Source organism: Pseudopipra pipra, chromosome 12 (assembly GCF_036250125.1).
Source record: "Pseudopipra pipra isolate bDixPip1 chromosome 12, bDixPip1.hap1, whole genome shotgun sequence".
Taxonomy (NCBI): Eukaryota; Metazoa; Chordata; class Aves; order Passeriformes; family Pipridae; genus Pseudopipra; species Pseudopipra pipra.
Window position 1 is genome coordinate 10,467,921 of NC_087560.1, and position 16,249 is coordinate 10,484,169.

General features: G+C 38.8%; 1 protein-coding gene across 6 annotated transcripts in view; it reads right to left on the bottom strand.

Moving 5' to 3' along the window:
- FBN1 (fibrillin 1) overlaps positions 1 to 16,249 on the bottom strand; it is a 144,259-nt gene that overhangs the window by 45,053 nt on the left and 82,957 nt on the right. For 5 of the 6 annotated variants that reach the window (XR_010433763.1, XR_010433762.1, XM_064668806.1 and 2 more), the window contains 12 exons: positions 15,387 to 15,512; positions 12,397 to 12,522; positions 11,636 to 11,755; positions 10,541 to 10,678; positions 9,503 to 9,553; positions 6,942 to 7,067; positions 5,911 to 6,135; positions 4,537 to 4,662; positions 4,316 to 4,444; positions 3,706 to 3,831; positions 3,456 to 3,581; positions 2,617 to 2,739 (listed from right to left, as the gene is read on the bottom strand). Coding sequence is in view for 4 of the 6 variants with exons in the window: in XM_064668806.1 (XP_064524876.1) it covers positions 2,617 to 2,739; positions 3,456 to 3,581; positions 3,706 to 3,831; positions 4,316 to 4,444; positions 4,537 to 4,662; positions 5,911 to 6,135; positions 6,942 to 7,067; positions 9,503 to 9,553; positions 10,541 to 10,678; positions 11,636 to 11,755; positions 12,397 to 12,522; positions 15,387 to 15,512 (1,542 nt within the window). In the remaining 2 variants the exon portion in view is untranslated. Of the gene's footprint in view, positions 1 to 2,616; positions 2,740 to 3,455; positions 3,582 to 3,705; positions 3,832 to 4,315; positions 4,445 to 4,536; positions 4,663 to 5,910; positions 6,136 to 6,941; positions 7,068 to 9,502; positions 9,554 to 10,540; positions 10,679 to 11,635; positions 11,756 to 12,396; positions 12,523 to 15,386; positions 15,513 to 16,249 lie in introns of those variants that run through there. The other variant, XM_064668809.1, reaches the window with a different exon arrangement.

Consider the following 16,249-nt stretch of genomic DNA (forward strand, 5'->3'; position numbering starts at 1 on the left):
CATTAGTACAATGAGATTTTTATGGTCTTTTTTAGCATCTCATCTGACTGGTCAGGCCTCTAGGATGTGAGCTGTTTTCTCAGTTCATGAAATTGGCCATCACTGCTTGCGGCAGAAGCAGATACTTTATTATATTAATGCAGCCATGCTAAGTTCTGGAATCTTTCAGAGCCCCTGGGGTTATGTTAGTGTTCCTTGTAAAAATCTCTAGAATCTCCCTGTGTCAGCACCAACATAGACTAGAAAGAGTAAAAATCAGAAACTCTGCCTAGTGATACCATGGGAAAAAAATCAGCACAAAAAGGACAAGATTCAGGAATCCTCTCCAAGAGAAAGGGTGTAACTCATTATCAGAGCAGTCTATTGTGGATTGCAGTAATTATGCAGCTGCAGAAAATGAACTCACTTTAATTTAAAATATTATGTTCATTATTCTGCTGTATTTCTAGCAGTCAGTGCTTGTGTGGACACACTACTTCTGCAAGGAAGGAGGCTGACCAGTCCCTGTTTATCTTAACAACCAAATAATACTGGCATGGACATTAGCCTGAAAATGTTAATTTGGAATGGAATTTGAATTAACATGCAAAATTAAGCTCTAGAAATGGGCATAATGATGACAGAAATAAAGAACTTTATTTACTAACCTGCCACTGTACTGATTTCACAGTTGGGGGAAAATCAGCTGACAAAGAACCTGTTGTTTCTCCTAATTGAGCTGATTATTTATGCATAACCTCACCAATTCAAACCTGACCTACTACTGAACTGCACAGCATTCTTACCAGCTCAATTATCAAGAAACATATTCTGTGATGGCTTCCAGCTTCGTGTGATGTTAAAGATAAAAGACATGTTCACACAGAGAGAAAACTGAAAATGTAAAATAGGTGTTTCACATACGCAGGTCACAGTTCTGCTGTATCTTGCACCAAGCACAAACATCTAACATAGTACAACCAGAGGAGAAGAAAATGTCACAAATGTTTTTATTCTTATTTTTCACCCAGTGGGGTGCCTTTGGGCAGAGGCAAAATTTCAGCATGCAGATTTTGAATATTCACCAGATGTTTACATATATAAAAAACATCTTTTCAAGAGAAGGCAGCAGCATTTTAGATACTAAAAGGGAAGTGAAGACGATCTGCTTCTAGCCAGCAGACTTGAGACCCCTAAGACTGTCCAAGTGTATACTTGGGTCATTTAGTCCCCAGTCAAGCCAAGAAGATGAAAAGAGAAAAGTGGTTCAGAGACCTCAACTCCCCCCTCCTCCCTTCTCTCTCATGTCACTCTAATCCTGTCACTTGGGTTCAGATTTTGGCTGAGGCACAATTTTGATCAACTAGTTTTATTTTTCCATTGAAAAAGTGCCCCAAACACCAAAGCTTGCCTTTTCTAGAAACTTGAGCTAAAGCAAACTATTTCTAATCTAAATATTTTAAGTTTTGAAATAATTAATTTCAGGCTCAATCAAATCTTCCCTTTTCCTAGTTGAATTCTGATGCTTGCTGAAGGTTGGCTACTTGACATCTTTCTGACAGTGCAAGCTACAATGTGTGGGGAAACTACATTTTACTCTGCTTCGAGGCTCTTTTATCTTCTGGAATGGTAGTGAGTGACCTCAGGGTAATTGAGACCCTGGTGCGAGGCCTATAAATATTTACAAATTCTAAATGTGAGCTCTCTCTATTAATTCAGTATAGAAAACTCTCTATTTGTTCAACTATAAAGGCAATTCTATTCCAAGGGATTAACCCTGTTATAATTCTCATGCTCTTCAAGAACTCTTGGATGGAATTGGCAAACAGCTGGCAAATATTCCCATGCCTCAGCAGGCCAGTGCTGTGAAGCAAGAAATAAAAGAAATGTAGGGTAGATTCATCTTTCCAGTAACCTATGTGGAAATCACCAAGTACAATTCACTTCCAGGGATTATGACTCCCAGGCTCCCAAAGGAGAAAGCCCGGCCATAAGAGAGCTCTGAAAATTTTCTCACCAACCCTGTTAAGAGTGCAAAAGAGCTGTTCCCTAAAAAAGATTCATACTATTCACATTTCGGTTTCTCTGAAAGTCAGTCAGTTCTGAAGTAATGCAGGATACTTGCATTTGACTAAACAAAGAATTAAAAATAGGAATTTTCTTGCTTGCTTAAGAGCAGATACCACACAACCACAGAACAGGGTAATCAGCTTCTTTTCTAGGTTTTCTGTCTGTTCCCTTTCCAGTATAACCATACAATACACATGCACAGCATTTCGGCTTCTATTCATGATAATTTTTTTCATGGTCTTCGACTATTTTGGATTTCAATCTAAAATAATACCTTAAGGGAGAAAATTTATCTCCTACTGAAAAAATTACAGCTTTTTGTTATGAAATTCAAAATCAACTTTCTGAAGTGATAAAGAATTAATTCCCTTCAAAGCAATTCAGTCTGCAGTTGTCCAACTCTGACACTTTCGAGATGTTTACTTTAGAAAAAGAACTTCATTTTCCATGTATTTTCTTTTTTTAATAATGTATTTGTTACAATGCCTCTAATCTTAAAAAGAAGGTCCATTTTTAAACTATTGAAATAAACCCTCCCAGCAGAAAAGTTCCCAAAATCTCCCTTACCAGTGCATGTCCTGTGGTCTGGCATGAGGGCAAAGCCTTGTTTACAGCTACATTCATAGCTGCCCTCCGAGTTAGTACAGAAGTTCTCACAGCCACCATTCATTATACTGCACTCATCGATATCTGAAAAGGAGAAAACTACAGTTAAAACCCACAATATCTTTTCCTTTAAGAACATACTTTGAGTCAGCTTTCCAGAACAGCATCAGTCCAGAATCTACACCTGGCATTTGCACACTACTTGAACATTCAAGTGTTTGCAAATATAGGCACTGGGATGGATGTGATGCAAACTAGGGATGGTATCTGACTGCACATACAAATCATTCTCCTTCTACATATAGAAATACCACTGCTGGGTTACCATAGTATCATTAGAGCAATAAAGTTTTTGTAAGGATCAAGGTAAAAAATTACTAGGCAGAATTAAAGCCAATGAATTTTTCATGTATTTCCATGGCACAGAAGAGTGTATGTATGTAACTGAACCACGTGATTCTACTTCGTGGTCTGTCAGGAATGATGATATTTAATTTTTAATAAAGTATAGAACTAATCTAACAAGTTATTCCCTCTTAATGATCAAAGTCTGAAATCTGAGGCCATTAAAAATAGTATGCAATTTTATGCATCATGATTGATTTACTGGAGAAAATAATCTCCTACACAGCTAACTGTAGCACTGCCAAAACAATGGATGTGGACATTTTGGGGGTTTTGCATACTATTCTGACAGATTGTAATAGAAGTTTTGAATAACAGTTCTAAAGGTCTTTATGTAACTATTAAAGTGAAACAATTCTGTGTGTTTTATCTTCCCATGTAGATTTTGTCCTTACCAATACAGTATAACTTGTCAGGTGTGGACTGATACCCAGGGTTGCAAGCACACTGGTACTTTCCAATCAGGTTGACACAACGGCCATTTCGACACAGGTTGGTGCTCAGGTCACACTCATTAATGTCTGTTGCAAAAGAAAAAGGGGAACACCTTTCAGGGCTGGAGGAAAATGGGACTAAAGCAAACACTGTAAATGCACAGCACAATAAAATGCTGCACACAATATCAACTTTGCCTGCACATCTCACCTACACATGCAGAGATATTTGGTGATATCTGATGGCCTGGAGGACAATCGCACCGAAAACTTCCCTCTGTGTTGATGCAGGTGCCGCCTCGGCAGAGAAGGGGGTTGCGCTGGCACTCGTCGATGTCTGTGGGGAGAAGGAGAGGTGCATCACTGCAGGGCCAGCACTGCCACAGCATCAGCCCATCTCTCACCACAGCCTGGGACCCATCACTGCATCATCTGCCTTGATCGACTCGGAAGCCTTTCCTATAGTCAGTCACCCCTTACCCCACAGTGCAGTTGAAAAAAATAAAATAAAATGAATTCAAAAAGGCTTCTTCTAAATTTTAATCTACTCTAACTGCAAAGATCAGGGTGGTGTCCCACTTAGCAAAATGGACTGTAGGAATAAATTTAGCATCCTAAAATCCTGTCCCTTGCTTATATATGCTTTGGCAACTTGCCAAAGTAGCAAATTCACATTTAAAGTTAGCTTTAATAAGACTCACAAAATAAGAGAGACTTAAATCCAGGCATAATCAAACCTTTAAAAAAAAACCAAAATAAACCATGCATAGATACCAGTACATAGCATACTATTGCACATCTAAGGTCTATAAGAAACATACCCATGCAGTTTTTCATCATCATAAATCCACTTTCATAGCCTTCAAAACATTCACACTCAAAGTCTCCAGGAGTATTGACACAGATGCCTTGGCCACAAAGATCAGGAGAGATGCGGCACTCATCGATATCTGTAACACAAAACACATTCACGGGATTTTCAAAGGAGTTCAGTTTTTCCTTCTCAATTCAAAGTTATGAGAGAGGTACCCATGCAGTTTACCTGTGCAGTTCCTCTCTTCAGAATCCAGGGCAAATCCACTGTCACATCTACACTTAAAACTGCCAATGGTATTTCTGCATTTTCCATGGGTACAAAGGCTGGGGAACATTTTACATTCATTGATGTCTGAAAATGAAATAGTATGGACATATGATGTTATCACTTCATACAAAAACAGTGCACAAAAGAGCAATGCTGCCATCAGAGCTCATCCTTTCTCATGACAGTGACCCCTCCTTTTGGGAAAATTAGACCACACTACATAAACTGATACCAACTTCACCCCAGCCAACAGTGTAGACACTCCACACTGGAATTGCCAAGAACACTTGCTGCCATAAAATGGTATTAGTCTCCTCTTTGTCTGCAGGATCTGATCTGCAGCTAAGTGAGATTTCAGTGGACAGAGGATTAAGGCAAAGGAAGTTTCCAAAGAACTACTCTGTCTTATGATTTCTGAGAAAAAAAATGTGACTTCCATGAGTCACGGAAAACATAATGAGCCTAAATAAAAGCACATGTCACTTTTCTTTATGGATAATTAATGCCTCAGTAACTGTTTATAAAACCAAGGCTGAAACTAACAACAGCAATTGTCATTCATATATATTTTTCCCTCTTTTCAGACTTCATAATGTTTAGTTTTTGGGTAGCTGGCTTTCTTTATAAACATGTTCACATCCGTTTGTGATTCTGACATTGTCCAGCTTAACCCCTGTGGTAACCCTGGAAAGACACTTTCAGCACAGGATACAAGGGTGTCACTATGTGATTCCCATGTAATGCTGGAAGTTTACCAACAAGAGTCATAACTTGTTGTCATGTCTTGGTTTACAGTAAATCAAGTTCTCCTGATTTGAGCTGGAATTCTCAAATAGTTGGTAACTATTTCCTCCACTTCTCCAAGTAGTTTCATAAGAAATTCCCCAAATTATTCACCATTCCTTGCTTGCTTCACAGTAGAATGAAAGTTATTGCACCCTTCATAGGTAAGGATTGCTCTTTCAATACATCCAAAGCTGACTGCCCAGTTTGTTCCAGTTCTTGTACTATGAGGTGCCAGGAGGCAAAATCAGGTACAATTTAACCTCTCTAGACACAAATTCTGTGTTTTGAAGCTGCAGTATTATATTCTGCATTAAATTACTGGTATTAAATAGTATTAAATTCTCTTGTGGCTTATTCTGGCCTTAATTTCCATGAAATTAAAAATTTCCATGAAATCCAGGAAACTGGATTTTCAAATGTGCCTTAAGGTGAATGAAGTACCTGACTATCACTGAAATTTTCAAACCCAGAGCAGTTGTCTGAGGGAACAGTAAAAGGGAAAGCCAGCAGGGTTTGCTGGAAATTAACCGCAAACAGAACACGTACCTTTGGAGAAAGGTTTCCCACTTATCTCTATCTTCGTGGAGAACCCAGGGCCCCTTGGACAAAGAGCTTCGAACTCGGGAGATCCCTTCAGAGGACACTCCTCACACTCGTAGCCCCAGGCTGCCCCCACGGAGCAGCAGCAGGCATCCATCCGGTGCCGGCCTGGGATCTGGGCACTGCACTGCTCGTCCTCGTGCTGCAGGTAGCAGCTCTCCAAGCGAATGTCTGTTGGGCAATTGAACAACATGTTGAGAAAGAAAGAGAAAATTTAGTTCACTGCAGAGGAATATTTTTCCAGAGTCCCTTCACAGGACAGTTTGCTCCACGTTTTTGTGGACGCAGAGGAGTGTACCAAGCTCACTGCAGAATTCCTGGCAGCAAAATATTAATGCTAAATTCAGAAATTAAGAGTTGAAGTATGTTTAAAGCACCAATCTGAAAGATGGTGCTCAATACCTGAAGTAAACTAGAAAAGGATTTTAAACATTCCAGTTTACCGTACTTATATAAGGCCTTTTAATTACTACACACTATGCCTTGTTTGGAGAGAAATCTTGGGCATTTACTGTCATAAATGGATAAGTGTGCTTTGGGTGGACAGCACACAAAACTTGGACATTCTGGTGCATCCTCCATTAAGGTGTACAGTGTGGTGAGGAACATCACATTCCTCCTCACACACCCAAGTCCCAGCCCACAGTGGTGTGTCCCTCACTCTTCCAGCCTTGGTTTCAGTGGGGCTGCAGATGAAGAGTGCTAAGAGCACAGATAATCTGTAGGGATTTGTCAGATGAACAATCTGGAACTAAATCAATGCTGTTCACCAGCTAGCAGATGGTGATGGGCTTTAGCTATTACCCTCGGTATCTGTTCCTATCCCAGTTAAACTAAGTTCATGTCCCTGACTAATTTCATTTGAAAAATGGGGAAAGATAATTTTCTTTACTTGTAAGAAAACACGCAGTGCAATCATCACTCACCACACAGATTTGCTCTTCCCTAGCAGACCTGTACATGGAATTAATACCTACCAAGACAAGTCCGCCCAGAAGCATCTAAAGTCATTCCATTGGGGCACTGGCAAACAAACGATCCCAAGGTATTGACACACTGCCCATTTGTACAAACTCCAGGAAACACCTCGCATTCATTTACATCTGTTTCCAAAAAGAAAAAGTAAGTGTAATCACTAGCATGCTAAACATGAACAGATTAGAAAAAAATATTGACATTCTAATGGTTTTTAGGATAAAATACAAAACCAAAGCAGCTTACACGGTCTGACAAAATTTAAAAATTTACGATTTCCTACGCAAGTCAGCCAGAACCAATTAATTACAGAAAACTGCTGACAATCAGAAATAGTGCATGTTGCTAGTTGCCATTTCTACACATACTGAAATCAAATTCAAAAGTAACAGAAAAGGGAGGGGTGTTTAAAAATTATATCCATTTTCATACTCACTGTGGGCCAGAATTTTGAAGCAAATGGGCAAAGAAAGACAAAGGTAAGTGCATAATACATTATGTATTATTTCAATTAAATTAAATTATGCTGTATTTTTAAAGATTTTTAAAAGTTTTCTGTATTTTTATTTATTTTTCATTTTTCTGCCTTATCAGGTGTACCTCTGCATGTCTGGAAACTACAGTACCATTTGAAATCTGGCCCTATGACCTTGTCAGCAATTGGCAACTTTATATATTAAAATAACCTCCTTATGACTGCACAGAGAGTTTAATTTCATTAAGACTATATTTCTATATTTAAGAGGCAAATTTAGCACTTTTGGGTAAGGATAATTTGATTAAATGTGTTAGCTTGGCCTGAGCATAAATAAATGTTTACTAATCTAAGTGTGGGGTCATCCCATCTATGTCCTTTGTGAAAAGCATAGACTTCACAACTGCCTTTAGGAAAGAGCCTCCAACATTAGAAATGGTCCAAGACGAAGCATGACAATTTTTAAGACAGAAGAGGACAAGACCAAGAAATGAGAAAAGAATGACTGACAATCTGTACATGAACATTCATGTACAGAGTAATCAAGAAGTGGGTAGGTTGGGCTGGCCAGGACCCAGACAAAACTCCTGGTGCAAACAGATTCTGCAGCTCTCAAATCACATGGAGCAGGACGGAGGAAAACTATGGACGGGGGAAATCAGTGCCTTTTGCCCTTGGATAGATATTATAAATTGACTGGAAGGTACAAAGTAAATCCAGTGGATTACTAGAAACCACTGCAACACTGTTCAGGGCCTGTGAGCAATATTGCAGCTGACAACTCCAGGGCTCACCCGTAAACGAGAGGAACGCTGCCAATTTAGTTTGCTTATTTCCTTGCACAAGGTCTATTACTCATTTTACACAGGCTGTATATGGGAGAACTGAGTATCACCTTTTGGGAACTAAACTTACTCCCTTGTCCTGCCTCTCACTTGCCAGTAAATTTCCTAGAGACCTTTCCCTGTCTTGAAAAACGCTTACATTGGTTGAAAACCAAATAAGGCTTCAGTAATGTTACAAGCAAGGGAAACTACTCTGAAAAACCTGGGGCTATCCAGGTCCCATTGAAATCAGAAAGACTAAAGCATGTAATAGATGTAATCCAAAGTGCTGGTAAAGGAAATGCTGAAAACAGTTATGTCTACATCTTGAAAACTTTCCATCCCAGCAGTGTTGAAAATGTTCTAAGACTTTCCTTGTGAAGAGAGATAGGTGGGGCCACTTTTTTTTTTCTTTTCTTTCACTTACACACTCCAGAAAGTGTTGCTGAGGTCAGATAAGTTATGTACAGTGGGTCTGCAGCACAGACGTGCCAAGATATTCAGTCATCATTTGGAAAGCAAAGAGTATGTGTGAGGGTGTTCCTCTGCTTTTTTATTTTTTTGTTAAGGAAAAAAACAATGTTTCTTTATGGAAGCTACATATGGGAGTAATTTTTAAAAAATATTTTAACTGCAGTGTCATGTCAGATGTTGTCAGTCAGGATGACCCACAGCAGTTTGAGACTCTCTGTGCTTCTGCATATTATGTAAATATGCAGTACTTTTCCAGGGGTTCAAATCAATTCAAAAGAAAATGAAATAGGGTGGGACCTTCAATTCTCACAGAACAGTATAGAGTCATCTCACACCAAGCAAAGAGCTGCACATATAAAAAATCTTTAACTTTTTCTTTAACCAAAAAAACTTCAATGTGAAATATAGCCTTTAAACATTCTTTTTCTAAAGCATAGTTACGGCTTCTCACGTCACCGTATTATTAATGCCATGTTTTATAGTATATATAAGATGCATACTTTGCCCAAACAGGTTACTCAGTTAGCAGGATTTGAAGAGAGAGAACTATTTCCTTATACTGGTAGACACTATATTTGCAAGTGTGTACTTTGAGATAAACTGTGAGTATGTAGGAATGTTAAACAAACTGAAACCAAATTCATCCCTGACATAACTCTAATGAAGTCAATTGAACCACACGAGGTAAGAATTTGGCATAGTGTTCCTCTATGCTAAATTAACCACTTAAATCAAAACACTGGCATTTTTTCATTCAAGCTCTGATTTATGTTAGGGCAACAATAAATACCTTCACACAATGTTCCTCTTATTCTCGAATATCCCTTTTGACATATTGGGTCTGTAAAACAAACAAAAGAGAACTTTCAGAACATTACAGTCCAAAACTGGCCATTAACTTATTGTGCAAAACTGACCATGTGAAACATTATCTAGTTTATTGCTATGAGAAGTCTGAGTGCTTAGACAGTATCCCAGTATTTTCTGAAATAATAAAGAGATAAGATGGGCCAACTACATAAACTATACAGAGTGTCAGCCATTATCATCTTTTGCTTCCCATGTGTCTCAGCTGACTAACCCAAAAGTGGTTATGATTCCTGCTTCATTCAAACCAATTAATTCATTTCACTTGATCACAGCACATTACAGCCTTATTTACCATGGATGAATGAGGATGAATTCTGTTAAGATACACAGAATGAATTTAACCAAAGTTTTGAGCAAACTAGCAGCTTTCAGGATACAGAAATAACAACCCACACACATTTCTGCATTCATCAGCTCATCCCTGGGTTCCCAGCCCATCCCACTGTTCAGTCAAATTATCAAATGAATATGAAGCTACCTCAACCCATTTCTTGATCAACTGTATGATTCTGTAGGTCATCAGTTAATCTACAGAGTATAACAAGGGCTACTCCCTCTCCTCCCTCCCTTACCACACCAAAGATCCATTTGTTCTGAACATTTTCTTGGGAACTCTGGGGAAAATGCATCTATTGCTACATCATTAGGAATTCTAGATCACTAATTATGACAAACCATGCTAAAGTAATGCTGCAAGTTACAGACTGTAGGTGTGGTCCCTTCCCTTCAGTGTTTAAACTTGTAAAATATTTACTGTAAAACGCAGAGTTAGAACCTCCTGTAGCTACACACTACCTCTCAAATATTAAAACTTGTCTTTTTCAGACTGAATAAGGTGCTTGATAACAGAACAAGCAAAGTTATTTGTCTAGGCTGTGCCCAACTTCTATGATAATAACCTGGACCAGCCTCAGAAGAATAAAAGTCCTACGTTCCTGAGGAAAATGAAGAGCTTTACCTCGTTCACATGGTGTACATGGGCTTCCCCAGGCAGCACCCAGTGAGGAACAGCACTGGGACTTCAGAGTTGCTCCATTGATATTTATTTCACACCTTCCATTCACTATGTTCTGCCAACAGGTACCCTTAACAGTTTCTGTTTGGAAAAAAACAATGTATTGTCACGCAGACTCTTTAGCATTATCCATTACTATATTTACAAACACATGTGAATTTAACCATGAAAAAGAATCATCCTTTCATTATAATTTACCACATCAGGTCTAAATATATTTTAAAATCACTTAATTTATCCTTCTCTGTGCTGGACTATAGCCTGAAATCATCCCAGCATAGAGCTCTTGCAAATCCTAGTTTATGCTTTTTGTCCTTAACAGGGAATATGTCAATACCATTCAAGATTTGAGTCATTGTATTTATTATGACTCAGATTAGAGGCACATGCAGAAGAACAGGATAGATATGAAACCTTGGTAGATCTTCCATTAATCTATTAGATCCCCCACTCTGGATATCTGATCTTCCCATATAGGGAGTGCCAGGAGATAGCTAAGGATCAGACAGCTGTAGTTCCACAGTTTTCCTCACGGACTAGACAAGAGCTATAAATTACTGTCCCCTCCAGAACAGGCAAGAGAAGAAATTACGAGTCCATCAAGTATCTGAGTCACAGCATTGTCTGTGGATGCTCCTGAATTGGTCTGGACTGCGGATAACTTGCTATGCTCCATCTCAAATAGAAAATTGGTCTTTCCAGAGAGCAGACCCTAATGAGAACATGTTCACACCTCTTACAGGAGAAACCAAGTAGGTGAGTATAGACCTGAAGAAGCAGTCTTAGCATTTCTGTGTTAGTTACAAAAAATGTTCACCTCTTTCAAATTTGACAAGGAAGCACACCACACTCCCAAGTGCACTCTATGTACCCATAGTAATGGTGAAAACAAACCCTTTCTTAACATTGTCTCTGTTGTGTTTTCCACTAAATTTATCTGAATTTTATTTTAAAGTATATTCTAACTTGGTGTACCATGGTCACATGTCACTGGACATTTTTAACCAGCAAACATAAAATTTTCAGAAGAATAAATACCTATGCAGATGGTTCTGGTTGGATCCAAAGTACTTTCAGGAGAACATTCACAAGCAAAAGAGCCTGGTGTGTTTTTGCACACTCCATTAACACAGGGGTTGGATTCACACTCATCAATATCTAAAAGAGAAATAAACTGCCATTAGTGCCAGAAATAATTAACAAAAAATACATAAGGCTCTTTGCAGTTTAGGGAAAAAGGGAAGAAGCTTTCCTCATAACCAGTCTTCCTGATACTCCACTTTTCTATTATGGAACTCTTCACAATAGACTAACAATGCATGTGTCCTAAAGACACACTAACACGTTAGAACATTAAAACATTGAACTTGGAAGAAGCATCTAAATTTTTAGTGGTATCCAGCTTTGTGGTGATGGACTGTGCTGTTACAATGATCTGACACATATCCCGTCTGTGAGTTCAAATGAGGAGCTGTTTGGCTTTCTTCTTCACACAACAGATTTGTAAAGCTTGATTCTTCTCAAATTTTTCTCACCCTTGGCACAGCGTGGGCTCATGGGTAGTAGCAAATAAGGAGTAAATTAGCACAGACATAGTACAGGCAATTCCATGAAGTTATCTAATGGTTTCATTTTGGCATTGTCGCTCCTCATTCTCCTACTTCCCCACAGAATTTATTTATAGTGGGGTTTTTCAGTTTTACACATTATATCCTCATCAAGGTTCTAAGTGTTTCTGGCACAAGCTGAGAACAATCCAAATGAATAAAACCAGGATGAAATGGAGTGTTACCAATTACCTTCACATGTCTTTAGATCAGGAGTGTACACAAATCCTTTTGGACAGGTGCAGGTGAAACTTCCTGGGGTGTTTCTGCATTGCCCATTGTCACAAAGCAGCATGTTCAGTGCACATTCATCAATGTCTACAATAAAAACAAAGAACTTTTTAAGAAATTCCTAAAACAGAAGTCAGGACAGAATTTCCCTCCCAACAGCCACATTTCAGAGGAGACAAACAGGGTAGGGGGCTGTGGTGTGTGTGGAATATGAATACTAAATGATTCTTTTAGTAGACAACAGGTTTGGACAAGAGCCTGTACTTTCTTTCCTCACATATTCATAATATGTGACAGTCACACCACAGTTCAAAATAGAGCTGGGAATCACACTTTCTTCCTATATTGTGGACTAACATTGGGAGTCTCTGAGTCCCTGCACAGCAGCCCCCGCAGTCATGAAAGAAATAAGGAGAGGACTGGTTTGGAAAAGTTTGCTGATCATACTGGTCTTTAAAACACCATTTGTTCCAAACTGGCTTTGAACTGTCTTAGATGTTATGGTTAAAAAGGCTAATGTAAGTATACACTTGCTTCAGAGGTGAAAAATTTAAATAGAAATGCTAGTGCTACATTTCAAGTACCCTTAGGAAATCTTTGGAAGAACTGTAGTCATCAGAGAGAAGTTGCAAGAAGGTGGCAATGAGCCATGAATGGCAGGTGAAAACCAAGAGAGACCCCAAGAGCAGACAGGAACAATTGGCTAAGTCAGAGAGGCCTCAGAAAGTGTTGAGAGAAGTTGGGAAGCCTCAGAGGGTCAGCGCAGCAGCTGGGAACAGCAAAAGTGCTAGGAAAAGAAGGGAGACTTGCAGAGTAAAACAGACCATGTGGGAAGCTTCACAGGAGTTCAGAAAAATTGAGAGAGGGCCAGGTGGAACATTATGGAAGAATGGGAAACAGCTGTGATAGAGCATGGATGTAGGCTACAACAGGGTGGGCTGGGGAGCATCTGGAAAACTCACAGATGGATGGGGAAAAGAGAAGGGATGCCATCAGCTACAGGCAGACACTGAAATGGGACATGGATAATTAAAGCCAAAGAAGCAAATGGGAAAATGGGACGAATTACGGTGTGATTTTTATCTAAGATAGATCAATCCTTTTTTTTTTTTTTTTGCAAAGATAGTGGATAGTTTAGACTGGATAACACAGATGACTTAAGCTATTTAGGTTCAAGTAGAGAATACAGAACCCAAATAAAATTATTATGTCAGCTGGAGATAACAGGAAGGAATTTAAGAATTTTAAGGTGGTTCCAGAGCTGGAAAGGAGAGATTACAGTAGGATATATTAAAAAAAGAGAGTAATCACGATGAAGAGAGGATGTTAGAAATGCCTTTCAGAGATCAGTCTCGGGACTGGTCCTATAAAATACTCATTGTAATGCAGAAATAAAAAATGAATGGAATCAGAAACTGTGGACAACACTAAGCTGGAAGTTATTACCAATACAGAGAATCAGGCGATGCTAAATTAATCCTGACAACATGAATGAGAAAAATAAGATAAAATATAATCACCAACGTTCAAAACTTTGCAATTAGGGACCAGTAACAATAACATGCTAGAAACCAGAACTCATCAGTTGAAGGCTACTGAGAAAACTCTGGATGTAACTCCCAATTAGAGGTTGACTTTGATCCCAGAGTATAACATGTATTTGAGAGAAGACTAATGCACTCTAGCATCAGTTTAGGCAGGATATTCCTAGGGGAAATGGAGAATTTCTGGCACAACTATACAAGCGACTGGTCAGACTTCATCAGAACACTGTACACTGGTCAGATCAGTTGTGTTCAAGAGAAGACTGCAGCCTTCGCTTTTATGAAAAGACTGGAAGTGTGGATTTGGATAGCTTAGCCAACAGAGTTTGAGAAAAGGATACAATGATTTCTTATAAATACTTTAGGGAGAAGTGCTGACATGGTGCTAAGTCAAAGAATAATATTAGTACAACATCAGCTGGTAATAAAATGGTCACAAATAAATTCTAACAGGAAATCATAAAAAATTTCTAATCAGTCATGCAAAGGAGGTCTGGAACAATGCAGGACTGGGAGAAAGGAATCTAAAGGATTGTAAGTTATGGGCTTTTGATGGGATCATGTAATGGAACAAGAGAATTGCCAGAATTTAAATTTCTAATTGGAGTCTGCAGGCATCTGATGCTGGTTTTTTACATCCCAAATAGTGTGAGAAGAAACTGGAGTGTTGCATATTTGAATTCTTTTTATCCCATGCCACAGTGCTTCCACTGGTCACTTCTAAGGAGTGCAAAAAACTTATTTCAACTTTTCTGATAAAAAAATTTGGCTTTAGATATTTTTCACTTGTACAACATAGGAAACCAGCCCTAGCCAGAGACACCACGCCATCAGATTCTGCTGGTGCTTCCAATGACAATAAGCTTTCCTGTGTCTGGCCAGTACACTTAACACAGTTAAACCAATAGCCCTGTCTGAAAGTTGAAAGGAATTTTCCTCAAAGTCAGAGTTAGGATAAGCCATGTAAGTCTCCTGTGGCATATTGGATGCTTATCTTCCTATGATCAGTAGGAGTTTTACTTAAATCTCCTTCTCTTGGAGGCAACCTAACACACTGGGGATCCTAGATCTTCCCTATGGTGCACTACAATTGCAGGTTCTGGCTTCTTTTGATTTTGAGAAACATTGGCACAACATGAGTGCATGTCCAGTGGACTTAACTGAACAGGGTATATATTGCCTGGTTGCCAGTGATTTGAGTCAATGACAGAAACAGTCCCTTACAGCCCTACAGTGGAGGACTTTTATGAGCATTGCAAAGCACTGAAATTAGAACAGGATTCAGCAGAAATATCCAGAAATATCAGAAGAGCAGTAAGTGGATCTGCTGAAACATTGGGGGAAAAAAAGGGAAAGAGGATAAAAACAAGCATCAAACTTCAAAGTGAAAAATGGGATATTTCATACCGATGCAGTTTTTCCCAGTTGAATCTACTTCATATCCAGGGTCACAAAAACATTTGTACGTTCCATGCAGATTCTCACACCTTCCATTTGGACAGAGATCAGGATCCAATAAGCACTCATTAATATCTAAATAAAGGGAAAAAATAATGAACATCTGAGCCAGTTGTTGAGGGGTTGTGGGGGTTAATTCTCCAAACTAGAAAAAGACATTTTCAATATCACTAACATTGGCTGCTCCATATTTTATGATCGTGTAGTTCTGAATAGGAAATTCCACTTAAATGTTCACACTCAAGAGAAAGAAGCATCTCTTTCACTCTGATTTAAGACCATTTCTAGCCCACAGTCATTTAAGAGACTTCCAACTGTAGATAAGAACTGGGATATTAAACTGGGGATCAGAGATTAGATTTAGAGAGGCCCATGTACTAATACCCCCCCATTTCTTGATTCATAGCATCACTTCCCAAAGCACTAATATCCCTCTTTTCTGAGTGCTTTTCCCTGTCTACTGCCGGCAAATCTACAACCAACATTGGCTGACTTAAGACTTTGCAGTTTCACAGTTCTATGACTACAAAACTTTTATTGTAATCACTTCCTCTTTCTCTGTATTTAGCCAAATTCTATGAGTCTGGCCTATTTTGAAAGACAAAAAATAAGGAAGCTCAATGTTCAACATAGCTTTGTTCTTCAGGATGATTTCACTTGAAATATGCAAATATTATTTACATACTTGATTTCAAAGTCATGTAGGTAATAACATTTCTCACAAATTTGTCATTTGAGCACTCACATACATTCCCTGATGTAAACTAGAGAAGACACACTGGTGAAATGGCATGCTCCATTCATTTCATCCT